This window comes from Pelophylax lessonae, assembly GCF_965119305.1.
Source record: "Pelophylax lessonae genome assembly, chromosome: 5".
Taxonomy (NCBI): Eukaryota; Metazoa; Chordata; class Amphibia; order Anura; family Ranidae; genus Pelophylax; species Pelophylax lessonae.
The window spans coordinates 545,726,591-545,739,752 of record NC_138772.1 but is presented as its reverse complement, the minus strand read 5'-3'; the positions used below and the strand labels follow the sequence as shown (position 1 = coordinate 545,739,752).

The window sequence follows — 13,162 nt, the reverse complement described above, 5'->3', positions numbered from 1 at the left end:
CATTGAATTCTGGATGTGTACCTTGTTTCTCCAACATTTAAACTGCCCTAAATTGCTGGCATCTAAGGCACACCTAAACACTGGCAATGTATAACGCAGAGAGGAATTCACAACAAATCTGCACTTCCACTTAAACCAGTTAAAAAATCTAAATTAGATTTACATTTTAAAAAAAGTCAGGCTGGCCATACACAAGTCATTTAAAAAAAAAAGTTAAAAAATAAAACAGCAGGGCAATGTTTATCAACAATATTGCTCAGCCCTGAAACACTAAGATAAAAAGAAACATTGTTTCTTTTTGTAGCTTTGTTTTTTCATTTACAGATCAAAGGGATGAACTTTAATCTGCAGATGAAGTCAGTTTAAAGCAACATATCAAGTAAAAAAAAAAAAAATGATTTTTATTAAATGTTCCTTTGTTTAACCCCTTATTAACCTTTAATTTACTCTGTGTCAAAAGTATTCTAACTCCATAGAGAGACGGGTGCTGTGTCTGTTCATGAACATCAGAGAAATGGATTTTACAGTAAGACAAAAATCCAATTTGCCTGTGGGTTTAGATATGCTTTAGGTTATGGTCCTGAGAGGGAAATGTACTACACAAGGGGGCTCTTCCTGCCCACTGAAAGATGTTATAAACAGTCTCTGATTTGCCTAAATTAGCCTAAAACAGCTGAGCAAGAACAGGTGGCAATAACATCACATCCAGTGAGATGGAATTCTGGTGACATACAGTAAAAAGAAGTTCGGAAAGGTTTCTGAGGAGGATTGGTTCATTTCCAGCAATGCAACGTATTCTGTTTTTGTTTTGCTTTGAACAAGCCATAAATCCGCACTAAATATTCTTTGTAGACATCTCAAAAAACAAAGCCTTATTCACAACACAGCTTGGCCTATTTAGGAGGATTTCTTTGCACAGATTTTCACAAAGGTGAAAATAATCCGGCAATATTTAGTAGGAGCCAATTTATAAAGATTTCTGACAACTTGCCCCATTCACTATCGCCCATAATTTAGGTTGCTATTTTCAGTTCTAGAAAAGAACCCACCCCACCCCATCTTTACCGTTTTTATTTTTTATCAATTATTCTACTTTTTGTCCCATATTTTCAAGGCAGACTTTTACTATCATAAAAGAAAGAAAATCTAGGGAGATTTAGCATCAAAACAAAAAAGCAGGTAATCTTTATAAATAGGCCCCATGCAGGAAGGACAGATTAGTTGGTCTGATGAACCCACAACCGGCCCGGACACATGCAGGTCACATGACCCCCTCAAGTACAGCGACCCGGACACATGCAGGTCACATGACCCCCTCAAGTACAGCGACCTGGACACATGCAGGTCACATGACCCCCTCAAGTACAGCGACCTGGACACATGCAGGTCACATGACCCCCCTCAAGTACAGCGATGCCCGGTTAAAGTTACAGCGCCCCCTTTGAAGCGGGAAGAACAAGGCATAACTTACAAATCGCGTCTCCCTGCCAGCGGGAGGACAGGACCGAGGAGGGAATGCCTGACACATAGAACAGAGTCAGGAGATGTAGCATGTACACACACAGGAATATATATATATATATATATATAACCATTCACCGAAAGGCCTCTTTCACATGGGTGTGCTAAAGAGTACACCCATGTGAGGACCGTGTTTGCCTGCTCAGGTGTTTTGTGCTACCCCCGTGCAGGTAGTCCCATTCATTTAAACCGAGTCACGGTGGCTTCATGGACACAGCCGCTGCTTCCAGTCTGAAAGCTGGGCAGGTGCATACTGTGTGCACCCACACCTGTCAAATTGGACGCAACGGCTGTGTCCGTGCAGCGGCTAAGACTCAATTGAAATGAATGGTACTACCTGCACGGGGAAGCAAAACACATCTATGCAGGTAAACACGGTCTTTGCATGGGAATATGCTAAAGTACACCCATGTGAACGAGGCCAAAGTGTTACTGTGTGCAAGTGGTGGGAACAGGACACTGGGGTTGTTTTACTAAAACTGGAAAGTGCAAAATCTGGTGCAGCTGTGCAGAGAAATCAATCAGCTTCCAGGTTTTATTGTCAAAGCTTAATTGAATAAGCTGAAGTTAGAAGCTGATTGGCTACCATGCACAAGCTGCACTTGAATCTGATTGCTCCAGTTTTGTGTGTATGTATGTATGTATGTATGATATATATATATATATATATATATATATATATATATATATATATATATATACACACACACACACACGATTAAACATTTTAAACATTCCGACTCTCACCTTTGAGCCGCTGGGGCTGCACGGGGAACTGGGAACGTCCCTTTTATTTCCAGTTGTGTAATCTCCAGAAGGCGTCTGTAAAGCAGAAAACACACAGATGAGACCAGGAAAAGCGTGACACCAATAGGAACTTCTACAGAAAGGTGTTCAGGGAGATTTCTCTGGAATGTATTATTGTCAGGCATTGCTCAGCCCGAGCAGAGAGAACACAAAACTACTGGTTCCTGTCTGCCAGAGCTCCTCCAATGAGTCCAAGGAATGTCAATCATGGAGGCTCAGCATCACATGTGGGTGTTACCTATGCAAATGCAGTCTGCCTAGGAACACCCACTCCTCCAGGCTGACACCCACCCATCCAGGCATTTTGGTATTTGCATAACATCTTCCAAGAGCCAGCCCACTGTTAGCATCAGTACCGGGGACTCGAGGAGTACAGGGGCAGGGTGTTGTGATGTTTGAAGTCACCAGTCATGATCGGCCCTCATTGCATAGAAGAACCCAGAGGCCCACATTCTGCATTTTGAACAGATGTAGAGAAAAGAAGATTACAGATAAACAGGTAAAACTTATGTCTGAAAATATAATAAGTATGCTTTATTGGACTTGTTAATACTCACATAGAAAAAGTGAAACCTCAACCCAACACTAATGCCTCGTTTCCAGTACGGTTCGGTACCCAATTTTTGCCGTTTCCATTGGCAAATTTTTGAATGGTACCCTAATTTCGAACCGTACTGTACCACTTTTTTGGGACCCTTTTGTTGGGGTACCAAACACAATAGTACCATACCAACAGGGTGGAGCTACTCTGTCGAGGTACTGTTGAGCTGAGGTACTGTTGGCGGTGGAAACGCAAGCCTGATCAGGGTGTACGGTTCCGAACCGTACTGAACTATACCGAACTGAACCGTACCGCTCAGTGGAAACGAGGCATTAAAAAACAATGTTGCTATTTGTAAATAAAAATAAACACACAGGGCCCAGACTCGCATAGACAAATCAGTAAGCGGATATATTGCCACTCTCAAACTAGGTGCCTCATCAATGTATTGAGCTCATCTGAGCTATATAGAAAGAATATCATTACGATATTCAAATGGCACCGAGAGGCACCAATATACTTATCATTGTGGATCCTTAATGCCTAAGAGGACCGGTGAGCTATACGCTAATCGGTTGCTTGGGAAACAGGGGCTGAATATACCCAACTGGGAACTGTTCAAGCGTAGATCGAAAGCCACTGAGTGATATCCCAAAAATATGTTCAAAGTAATTGATATGGTATAGTATTGGGTAGGAATGCTTTCACTCAAAGACCAGTAGTGATCAAAGTCAGTGTGCCATCCGAGTGAATATCAGACCATCCATTTCCATTACTAGCAGATGGAGAACGCCGTGCTGCAGTACACAACCAGAATCATCAAACTCCAAGGGTGCACAGAGAAATTAATTTTGTGCACCCATCAGTGGGTGATGCTGTTCTAAAAAAAAAAAAAAAACAATGGGCTAAGGCTCTGGAGCCCTACTTGTGGCATATCAACGTATACAGAGATTCCACGGTGATCCCCACGGGAATGCCCCCCTAGAATCACACGATTTTGAAGTTGCCCAAGTATACCACCAGTGTCTTTAAAATAGGAGGGAAGTTTAAATACCATTTCTTTGATCAATAGATCGATATACGCCACTATTTTCTCTAGGGGCCCTTCTATTGCCGACACTATCTGGCCTTCCAGGTGGTTTCATGGGATCCTTATGAATCTTTGGGATGGTAAAAAACACTAGTATGTTATAAGTCTCCACTTTTCGATACTCAAGTTATTTTTTTGTCAAAAGTTCTGCTTCCATCGCCAAACACGGCATAATATTAAGCTGACTTGTTACTTTTGGAAACGGGTTATGTACCCTGGTGTAGGTGAATGTATTGCTCAACTGCTTTTCGACCTCAGCAACAAAATCGTCCTCACTTAGGACGAGCACGTTGCCCCCCCCCCCCCTGTTGCTACTCTATCACTATAATTGGGGCAATTCTTAATTCTTTCCAAGCTTTTCTTTCTATTTGGATAAGATAACTTTAGATTTTTCATCAAAGTCAATATTTTTCAAGTCAGTACCTACTAAATCCAGAAAGAGGCTCACCTATTGCTACCAATAGTTGGCATCCTAATTCTTAGGGGCATAGTTCTTCCTCACTCAACTCAGAACTTATATTTTCTTCCAAGAGGCTTATTGGTTTCCAAGAGCTACTCATTCCTGTTCGGTCATATCATCACTATTGTTCATCTCAGGTTTTTCAAACAAGGTACGAAAGAATACCATTCTCAAAAATAAAGTCCTGGAGACCTCAAATTCAGTCATTGTATTCGCTGGTCAAAAGGACAGTCCCTTTTTAAAAAGTCTGATGTTTCTGGGTTGTAAGTCAAAAGTGGAGAGGTTGATTACCTTCAAGTCATTGGAACCCATCTTGTCCTTGTTGGGGTATGGTATAATTTCCTCCTCCAGGGACATTACCACCTACACCCTGAACTTTGAGTTCCCCCATGGTATATGGCGGACACAGCTAATTTTACTTTGGGTCTTTACCAGCCACCTGGATGATTTTGGTTGTTTACTGCAGCACGGCGTTGTCTATCTGCTAGTAATGGAAATGGATGGCCTGATATTCACTCGGATGGCACATTGAGTTTGATCACTACTGGCCTTTGAGTGAAAGCATCCCTACCCAATACGATACCATATCAATTACTATGAATAAATCTTTGGGATATCATTGAGTGGCATTCGATCTAAGCTTGAACAGTTCTCAATTGGGGATATTCAGCTCGTTTCCCAAACAACTGATTAGCTTATAGCTCACCTGTCCTCTTAAGCATTAAGGATCCACATTGCGCAGCATTATGGTGCCTCTCAATGTCATTTCAATATCGTAACAATCTTATTTCTATATAGCTGGGCTGAGCTCGTGACAATAATGAGGTATCTAGTCTGAGAGTGGCAATATTTAGGCAGAGAAATTAATTTCTCTGTGAACTCTCGGAGTTTGATGATTCTGCTTGTGTACTGCAGCACGGCGTTGTCTATCTGCTGGTAATGGAAATGGATGGTCCGATATTCACTCGGCTATTCCCAACCACTGGTCTTTGAGTGAAAGAATCCCTACCCAATACTATACCATATAAATTCCTTTGAAAATATGTTTGGGATATCAATCAGTGACTTTCGATCTATGCTTGAACAGTTCCCAATTGGGGATATTCAGTCCATTCCCCAAACAACTGATTAGCTTATAGCTCACCTGTCCTCTTAAGCATTAAGGATCCACATTGCGCAGTATTATGGTGCCTCTCAATGTCATTTCAATATTGTAATGATCTTATTTCTATATAGCTCGGCTGAGCTCATGACATTGATGAGGTACCTAGTCAGAGTGGCAATATATCAGCTTACTGATTTGTCTATGCGAGTCTGGGCCCTGTGTGTTTGTTTTTATTACAAATTACGTTATTTTAGTGTTGGGTTGAGGTTATATTTTTTTTCGATCTGAATTTTCACAAGTCCAATAAAGCATACTTATACTGTCTGGAGTCGCTCTCCATCTATCATCCTTGGGGGTCTCCCCCCATTTATTTTTTGCTATGTTAATGTATGGTATGCTGACCCACACCTAAATGGTGAAATGACGGACGATTATTTATCATCTCAGTCTATTTATGCTATCTGATATACAGTAGCGTCTTTTTCTTTCTTTTAGTTTAACTTATGTCTGTGTATCATGTAAGGCCAGTTACTTCACTAGGTATATATTGGCGCTTTTCCACTGCATGGAACCGAACGGTTCAGCTCGCTTTTGCTCTTTTCCACTGCATGGTACGGTGTTGGAACGGTTCGGTATGGTACCGCGGCACTTTTCCACTACATGGAACAGAACGGTACGGCTCGCTTAAACAGTACCACCTCGATTGTGGTTCCAAGAGGGCCGTACAGGTACCATATCCCACAATCCTTTGCATGCAGCCTTGACTGATTGTCACAACTAGCCACTGATTGGTCAGAGAATCGTTGTTATCCCACCCACTTTACTTTAGTGGAAAAGCAAACCGTACCAAACCGTTCCAACACCGTACCATGCGGTACCATGCAGTGGAAAACCAAACCGAGCCAAGCAGGGCCAAGTGGAGCCGAGCCGGTACTTGCAGTGGAAAAGTGCCATATGAGGGTTTATAACCACTTTAACGCTAAGAAGGCTGGAGTGCGACCATAGTTGGTTGCAGAATAAGGACCAGCTGCAGAGGACCGGTCGCAGCAATACAGGGACCCTAGAGGGACCCTGCTGGAGCAAGGTAAGTATTTACTCATTAATCCTCTGCCCCTAGACAAAACAAGTATTTACCCTTGCAGTGCAAAGGGCAGGGGCATTACAAGGGTGGATTATTTAAATTTTCTTGCAGTTGGGCTTTAAATGTCACTTTACACTTGAAATCCCTGAGTAATTCTATATACTAGTCCTTCCCAATAAGAATGGAAAATTATAATGCAAGAAAAACAACTCCTGAATGGAAACAGAATGGAGCAGGACTCCCCACTGGTCTACATGTGTGATTTTCTACAAAAAGCTTTCCCGTGTCCCCCCCCCCCCTTTTACACCAACACACAGAACAGCTGAGCTCCACCTGCCAAAATGTGTCATGGCAAAGCCGCAGGATTCCTTCCACCTCAGGCCTGAGCTCTAATATATCACCTTCAGATGGTAGGGCCACACATCATGTCAGATCTTATATCAGGATCCTCAGGCGGTGAGACGTGGCCACCCTGGGTCTGACGATATTGAGCTTTAAGCAGAACTTCACTCTCTCAATCAACATTGGACTATTTCTAATCCTTACGCTGCTAGCTTTAGTAAATAGAAAGGAAAATATAACATATTTACTTGTTTTAAACTTTTATTTTTACATTTCTTTAGTTACTTCCTGGTTTCTATGCCTGGACAAATGATGTCTTACATCCCAGCAGTCTTCAGAAGGGAAGGGAGGGGAGGGTTCCAAGCTCAGCCTATCCGAGCTAAGGGCAAATGGATTCCAGGAATTAAATGATACATGAATCATCTGCTCTTTGCTCAAGATGGCCACTGGCAGAAATGCCGGGGGGCGTTTTTTAAAATGATTTCTCAGCAAAATAAAGCATGGAGAGACATGGATGGATGGGGGAGTTTGCTTTGAATACAAAAAAATGTATTAAATAGCATTTTTGGTTTGTGATTCTCAGATGCAGTGCAGTTCCGCTTTCAAGAGCTGCTGTGATCTTTGCGGAATAACAGTGTGCATATGCAATGAGCCCCGACTCCCTGGAGGCTAGCGAGCCTAGCTTCCAGGTGACAAAAGGTACCCATTGACTGTATGTCTGCATGAGATACCTATTTCTGCGTCTTACCATCTGAAGACCGATGACACTCCCAGATCTAACTGCCTCATTGTTCCACTTCAAGCCTCGTAGAAGAATGATCATCCTAACTGGTGATGAATTATGGTGATTTGTCCATATCTGTGTTGTATAACTCACCCATTACAGCATATAATAATAAATGGTAACAGCACACATCTGAGCACAAGCAGCTCTACAGCAAACTTGGTCTATGGCGTGACAACAAATGGCAGCGTGTCCAAGCAGGCGTACAGTGAATGTTACAGAGGGCAGGACGGCGACAATTCAACACTGACGGGGCTATGCAAGCTCAACACTCTAACCGCACAGAATTTATTACACTGAGCACTACTGTCCATGGCAACCTACCCCCGCATCACTGAGACCAGTTTTGCCTCAGAGGGAAGAAAACTTCTCCCCGACCTTAAAGACTGATTCATACCAGAGGTGGCGGGACTGCATTGGGCAGCTATTCCAATGCATTCCCACCGCATGACTAGGTACATTTCCTTGTCTCCTGTGTGCCCGGTTCATACCACTGTGCTGCGGCTGGGTGTGTCGAAAAACCATGAACTACTTTTTTTCAGAGTAGAGCAAGGCAATCTACCGGCTGTAAATGTGTGACATTCAATAAAGTTCCTTAAAGAAAAAAAAAAAAACATTAAAGCGGTGTTCCGGCCGAAAATACTTTTTTAAAATAAAAATACCCCTTTAATACTAATATATAGCCACGTACATTAACACTATTCTCACATTTAGAACTAGTACAGTATTTGATTGTGGATAATTTCTTACTTTTAAAAATGATTGCAGGGCGCGGCCATCTCCAGTGTGGGCATCTGAAGCCGCTGTGTCCTTCCTGATTTCCATGCAAGCTGGCTACCCAGAATGCACCTGGCAATCTCGCGCATGCGCTGTAAATTGTGATCGGCAATGTCGGGTTTCCATAGCGACGGCAGCGTCACGCGATGATAGCATGAGAGCAGCCGCCGGCCATGCCCATTGCCTCCTGGGATTGATGACACACATCTCCCAGGACGCAATGCGAAACCGGAAGTGACGTCCGGGGCTGCGGCTGCAGAAGGAGGAAGTAGAACAAACTATCCTCTAAAATAAGGTAACGGAACCCGAAAAAAAAAAATTATAGCCCAATTCATTTTTAAAAAACATATCACTGCTGAAATCAGTTAAGTTCAAAATTTGGGTGGAACTCCGCTTTAAGGAGATCCAGTCAGACTGCACTGCATACCAGCCACGGAGTTACAATGCAGCAGCTGGTGTTAATGGACCTCTAATCTGATCTCCATTCTTCCCTTCAGTCTTGCACAGTTGCACCAGTTCCTCTCCTGGACTGAAACGGCTTCCTCTGATTTCACTGCACACTGTGAGCTTCTCACAATGTGCATTTGAAGCTGCAGCAAGTCAGATAGAGCAGTGGTCCTCAACTCCGGTCCTCAGGGCCCACTAACAGGCCAGATATTAAGTATTACCTTGGGGAGATGCAGACTATAATACTGCAATCACTGAGCAGCAAATGAGATCACCTGGGATGTATTTCAGTTATCTTGCAAACCTGGCCTGTTAGTGGGCCCTGAGGACCAGGGTTGAGGACCACTGAGATAGAGGACCGCCTCATTTCCCGGCTGGAGGACATTCAGCGTTATCTAGTCCCTTCCTCCTTCTTCTGACTGTTCCTGGCCCGCTCCACATATCTGATGCATTTCATTTTTTTCAATCATGAAGGCTTAGTATCAAACGTGGTTCTTAACATGAAATTGTAGCACCAGAGATATTGGAAAATGCTCTTTAGGTTACATTCACACTTGATGTCTCAGTGGTTTTTAAAGCTTCTAATCGGATCGTGGAGACACAGAATTCTTTTTTCTCTAACCACAGCTAAACTGACCGCACTAAGGGCCCGTTCACACCAGCATTTAGCGCACTAGGAGTGCGATCTGCTGCGGGTGTCAATGTAATCCTGACACCACAAATGCAGATTGCAAACGCAGGGCGTTTGCCTGCACCAGATCGCATGGTACCGCAGTACCGTGCCATCCAGTTACAGTGAGTTTCTAAAAGTGCAATCCAGTGCTGGAAATCACATTGCACTGAACTGTACAGGAATTGTGGAGCACAGAGACCAGGGGAGAACACATGCAGCAGCAGCTGTAATGCTTCGCAGCAGAAATTATATCCTCACCTTGACCGTGAGGACTGTTTTGAGGATGGCACAAGGTTGATGATCTCCGCTACGGATCGCCTGATTCAGACTAAATTCCTACATAGGATATATTATACTCCTTTAGAGATTGCATAGGTTCTTCCCCCAGAGGTCTCCAGATTGCCCTTGCTTCCTGACAGAACAAGGTTCTTATTTCCATATGTTGCTCCAAGGTGGTTCAATTTTGGTCTGAGGTATTTGAAATAACTATAGGTTGCATCTGGCTCTCCCCACAGATGGCACTGCTGGGCATTATGGATGATGAGCAGAGACCCAGACCCAGTAAGCTGTTGATTACTTATCTTTTGTATTATGCCGAAAGGGGAAATTATTTTGAAATGGAATGCCCCTCCCCCCCCCGCCCACACCTCGGTGGCAAATTCTGTGTTAAAGTGGTAGTATACCGGTTTTTTTGACTTTTACCTACAGGTAAGCCTATAATAAGGCCTATAATAAGGCTTACCTGTAGGTCCAATTAATATCACCTATGCCTGCACAGTTTAGGAGATATTTGCACTGCATGCAGCTGCTGACGCTAGCGGCGCATGCGCTCTGAAGGTCCGGCGGACCTTCAGAGTTCCTTGCCGGGAAGTTGCCGGAAAGTTAAAACCCTGCGCACATCACCGAACCCGGGAAGAGACGCCGAGGGATCATGTCCGCTCCCACAGCAGTGTCCGTGTCGGGGCTTCATTTTAAGGTAAGTATTTCATAATGAGCTAGTATGCGATGCATACTAACTCATTATGCCTTTGTCTTGCAGGGTTTTTTTTTTTTGAAAGTATACTACCGCTTTAATGATGTCCTACCATTATATATGTTAGACCTTTTAAGGTTTTCTGTATTTTTACCTTGGTGTCAGCTGCTTTGTAATATCTGTTCTTTTGCTTGCGCTGATATATTTTTCTGTTACTACCATTATATAAGTTAACCTACATGCTGCGGAACTGCCCTAAAAAATTTGAAAGGGTGTGGCTAGACTTGGCTGTCCTGCCTGCACAACTCTCACGGGACGACCGATGGTGAGGGGTTGTAGGAAAGTTGGGTAACCCTCTGTACAGTTGACCTGATTTTTTTTTTGCATGTGTACTGTATTTTCGTTAATGTTCTACCAGCCTACATATGTGTGTAAATGTCTGTATTCTGATTTCATTCCATTGTTTTCAATAAAGGAACCATTTGACTTGTAAAAAAAGAAATTATATCCTCTTATCGCTTTTGGTAGCCATACAGCCCACCGAACGCGAATCATTCAAGAAAATAGGGCCACTCTGCAAGAGCGTTCCACAACGGCGCGCTAGTGTGGGGGATCAGGGGGTTAAAGCAGGTGGTGAGGAGGCCGGATCTCACTGCTAGTGTGGACGAGTCCTAAGATCTTATGAGAACAATAGTATCCAAAATTATTATTTTTTTTATTCAACATTTTTATTGAGTTTAACAAGTGCAAACACAAATACAGCATGATGTTTCCGCACAAGATGGAAGAAGTACAGAAGTAGATGACTTCATCTCATAATTTGCAAAAATGGCCTTTAAATTGCTAAATAAATATCAATCTTATATTAGCATTTCATTTTTTTTTCTTTTTTACATCCCAAAATTCTATTTGCTTTTGCAGCTGCTGCTGTTCAGCAGGGAGTCTGTTCATCAGCATACATGTAACCCTTATCCATAAATCCTTCAGTTTTTTTGTCCAGTCACATTCCAATGAATGTACAGAGGTCGGGGGTTAGCACTATAGCCTAAGATTACCAAGGTACTGAGACATGAACTGAATGCTTGACAGAATTTAGTAGCAATGCACTCTATATTACAGGCCCCATATCTGGACTGCCACCATCCACCCCGCACACAACAGCGCCGCCTCTGGTTAATGTGAGAGGGGTAACAAAATCGTGAGCATCTGGAGAGCCATACATCACAAAAGTGACAATGACATGCTGGAAACGGTGACAAGGAGCAGAAGCTGGTGAGAAGACACACAGGGACAAACTGTGCTAGTGTACAAACAGGCAGGCCACGCGATGGCACAATACACACGGCACTCTGTAACAGCATGGTCCGCCCATGGAATCAGCAACCAGGACACCATGCAAGGATCGGTGTGCAGTCAGCGGTCATCCTGCCTGTATGCCAAGCATGTGACAATGCCAGCTGACAAGTGATGTACATGCTTCACATGTGGGGACAACACGCGTGCAAAACCAAAAAAAAAGAAAAACACACACAAACGTGTTGCTTGCCTTCTTGCAGGAGTACACATTGGTCTTCAGGACCCCCGCCGTGCCGTATCCAGTGGGGGGCCCAGCTAATTTGATTGCGCTGGCCCCCGGCCGCTTCTTGTTAGCCAGTATGAAGGGATTCTCGTTGAAGAGGATGGACTGGCAGTCCACAAGCACCTCCTCCTCCTCCTCCTCTGGCTCCGCCTTACCGGACGGGGTTCCAGACTCGCTGGGCACAGCCACGGGGGCAGGCACAACGGCCGGGTGTGGAGAGGAAACCGGGTGGGCGGAGAGGCAGGAGGGGCCATTGGCTATGACCGTCGGGACAGGATGGACAAGGGCCACAGGGACAGGAGAGTAGGAAGGGTCCATTCCCAGGGGGAGCTGAAAAGAGCAACAGAAGGGAGAGGAGAGCAAGCAAAGAGGAGAGGAGGAGGAGGGAGACAAAAAATAATAAGGAAAGGAGGAAACAGAAAAGGAATCTGATAACATTTACTACACAACACAAACCGTGACACAAAGCGTGACCAACGTTCAGACACGACTCAATGAGGGCCAATTATAAAATATATACAGACAGCAAACTGGGAACACAAACATTTTCCACAAATTGTACATTTATCTAAGGCCTCATTGCATTGGTGTTTAGGTGTGGGAGGGAGGCACAGGTGCACCATCAAGCCTCATTTTTTGGCAGCCTGTAAAACTCTACGAGGGGGCTGAAGCACCAAGCGGATCCCTGCGACTAAATTTTAAAAAGGGTCAGGGACTCCCCCTGCCACCCCCCGCATTTCTTGCAGGTACAGCAGCCCATTTAAAAGAATAGGCTGCGGTGCCTGCGCGAACGCGCCCACACAGACGTGAACCTAGATTTAAAAACAACAGACAAACACAAGGGCGCACCAGCCTAGGGCATTATCCTGTAACCACTTGCCGACCGCCGCACGACTATTTACTGCAGCGGTCAGCCCATACTGGGCAAAGCGACGTAGGGGTACGTCGCTCGCCCACGAGCCTCTAGGGGGCGAGTGCACGC

General features: G+C 44.1%; 1 protein-coding gene across 14 annotated transcripts in view; it reads right to left on the bottom strand.

The window, feature by feature from the left end:
* Positions 1 to 13,162, bottom strand: part of SCRIB (scribble planar cell polarity protein) — a 295,493-nt gene that overhangs the window by 54,815 nt on the left and 227,516 nt on the right. For 9 of the 14 annotated variants that reach the window (XM_082257570.1, XM_082257580.1, XM_082257581.1 and 6 more), the window contains 3 exons: positions 12,148 to 12,510; positions 2,269 to 2,343; positions 1,472 to 1,519 (listed from right to left, as the gene is read on the bottom strand). In XM_082257570.1, the coding sequence (XP_082113696.1) occupies positions 1,472 to 1,519; positions 2,269 to 2,343; positions 12,148 to 12,510 (486 nt within the window). The remainder of the gene's footprint in view (positions 1 to 1,471; positions 1,520 to 2,268; positions 2,344 to 12,147; positions 12,511 to 13,162) is intronic. The other 5 variants (XM_082257572.1, XM_082257574.1, XM_082257575.1 and 2 more) reach the window with 3 other exon arrangements.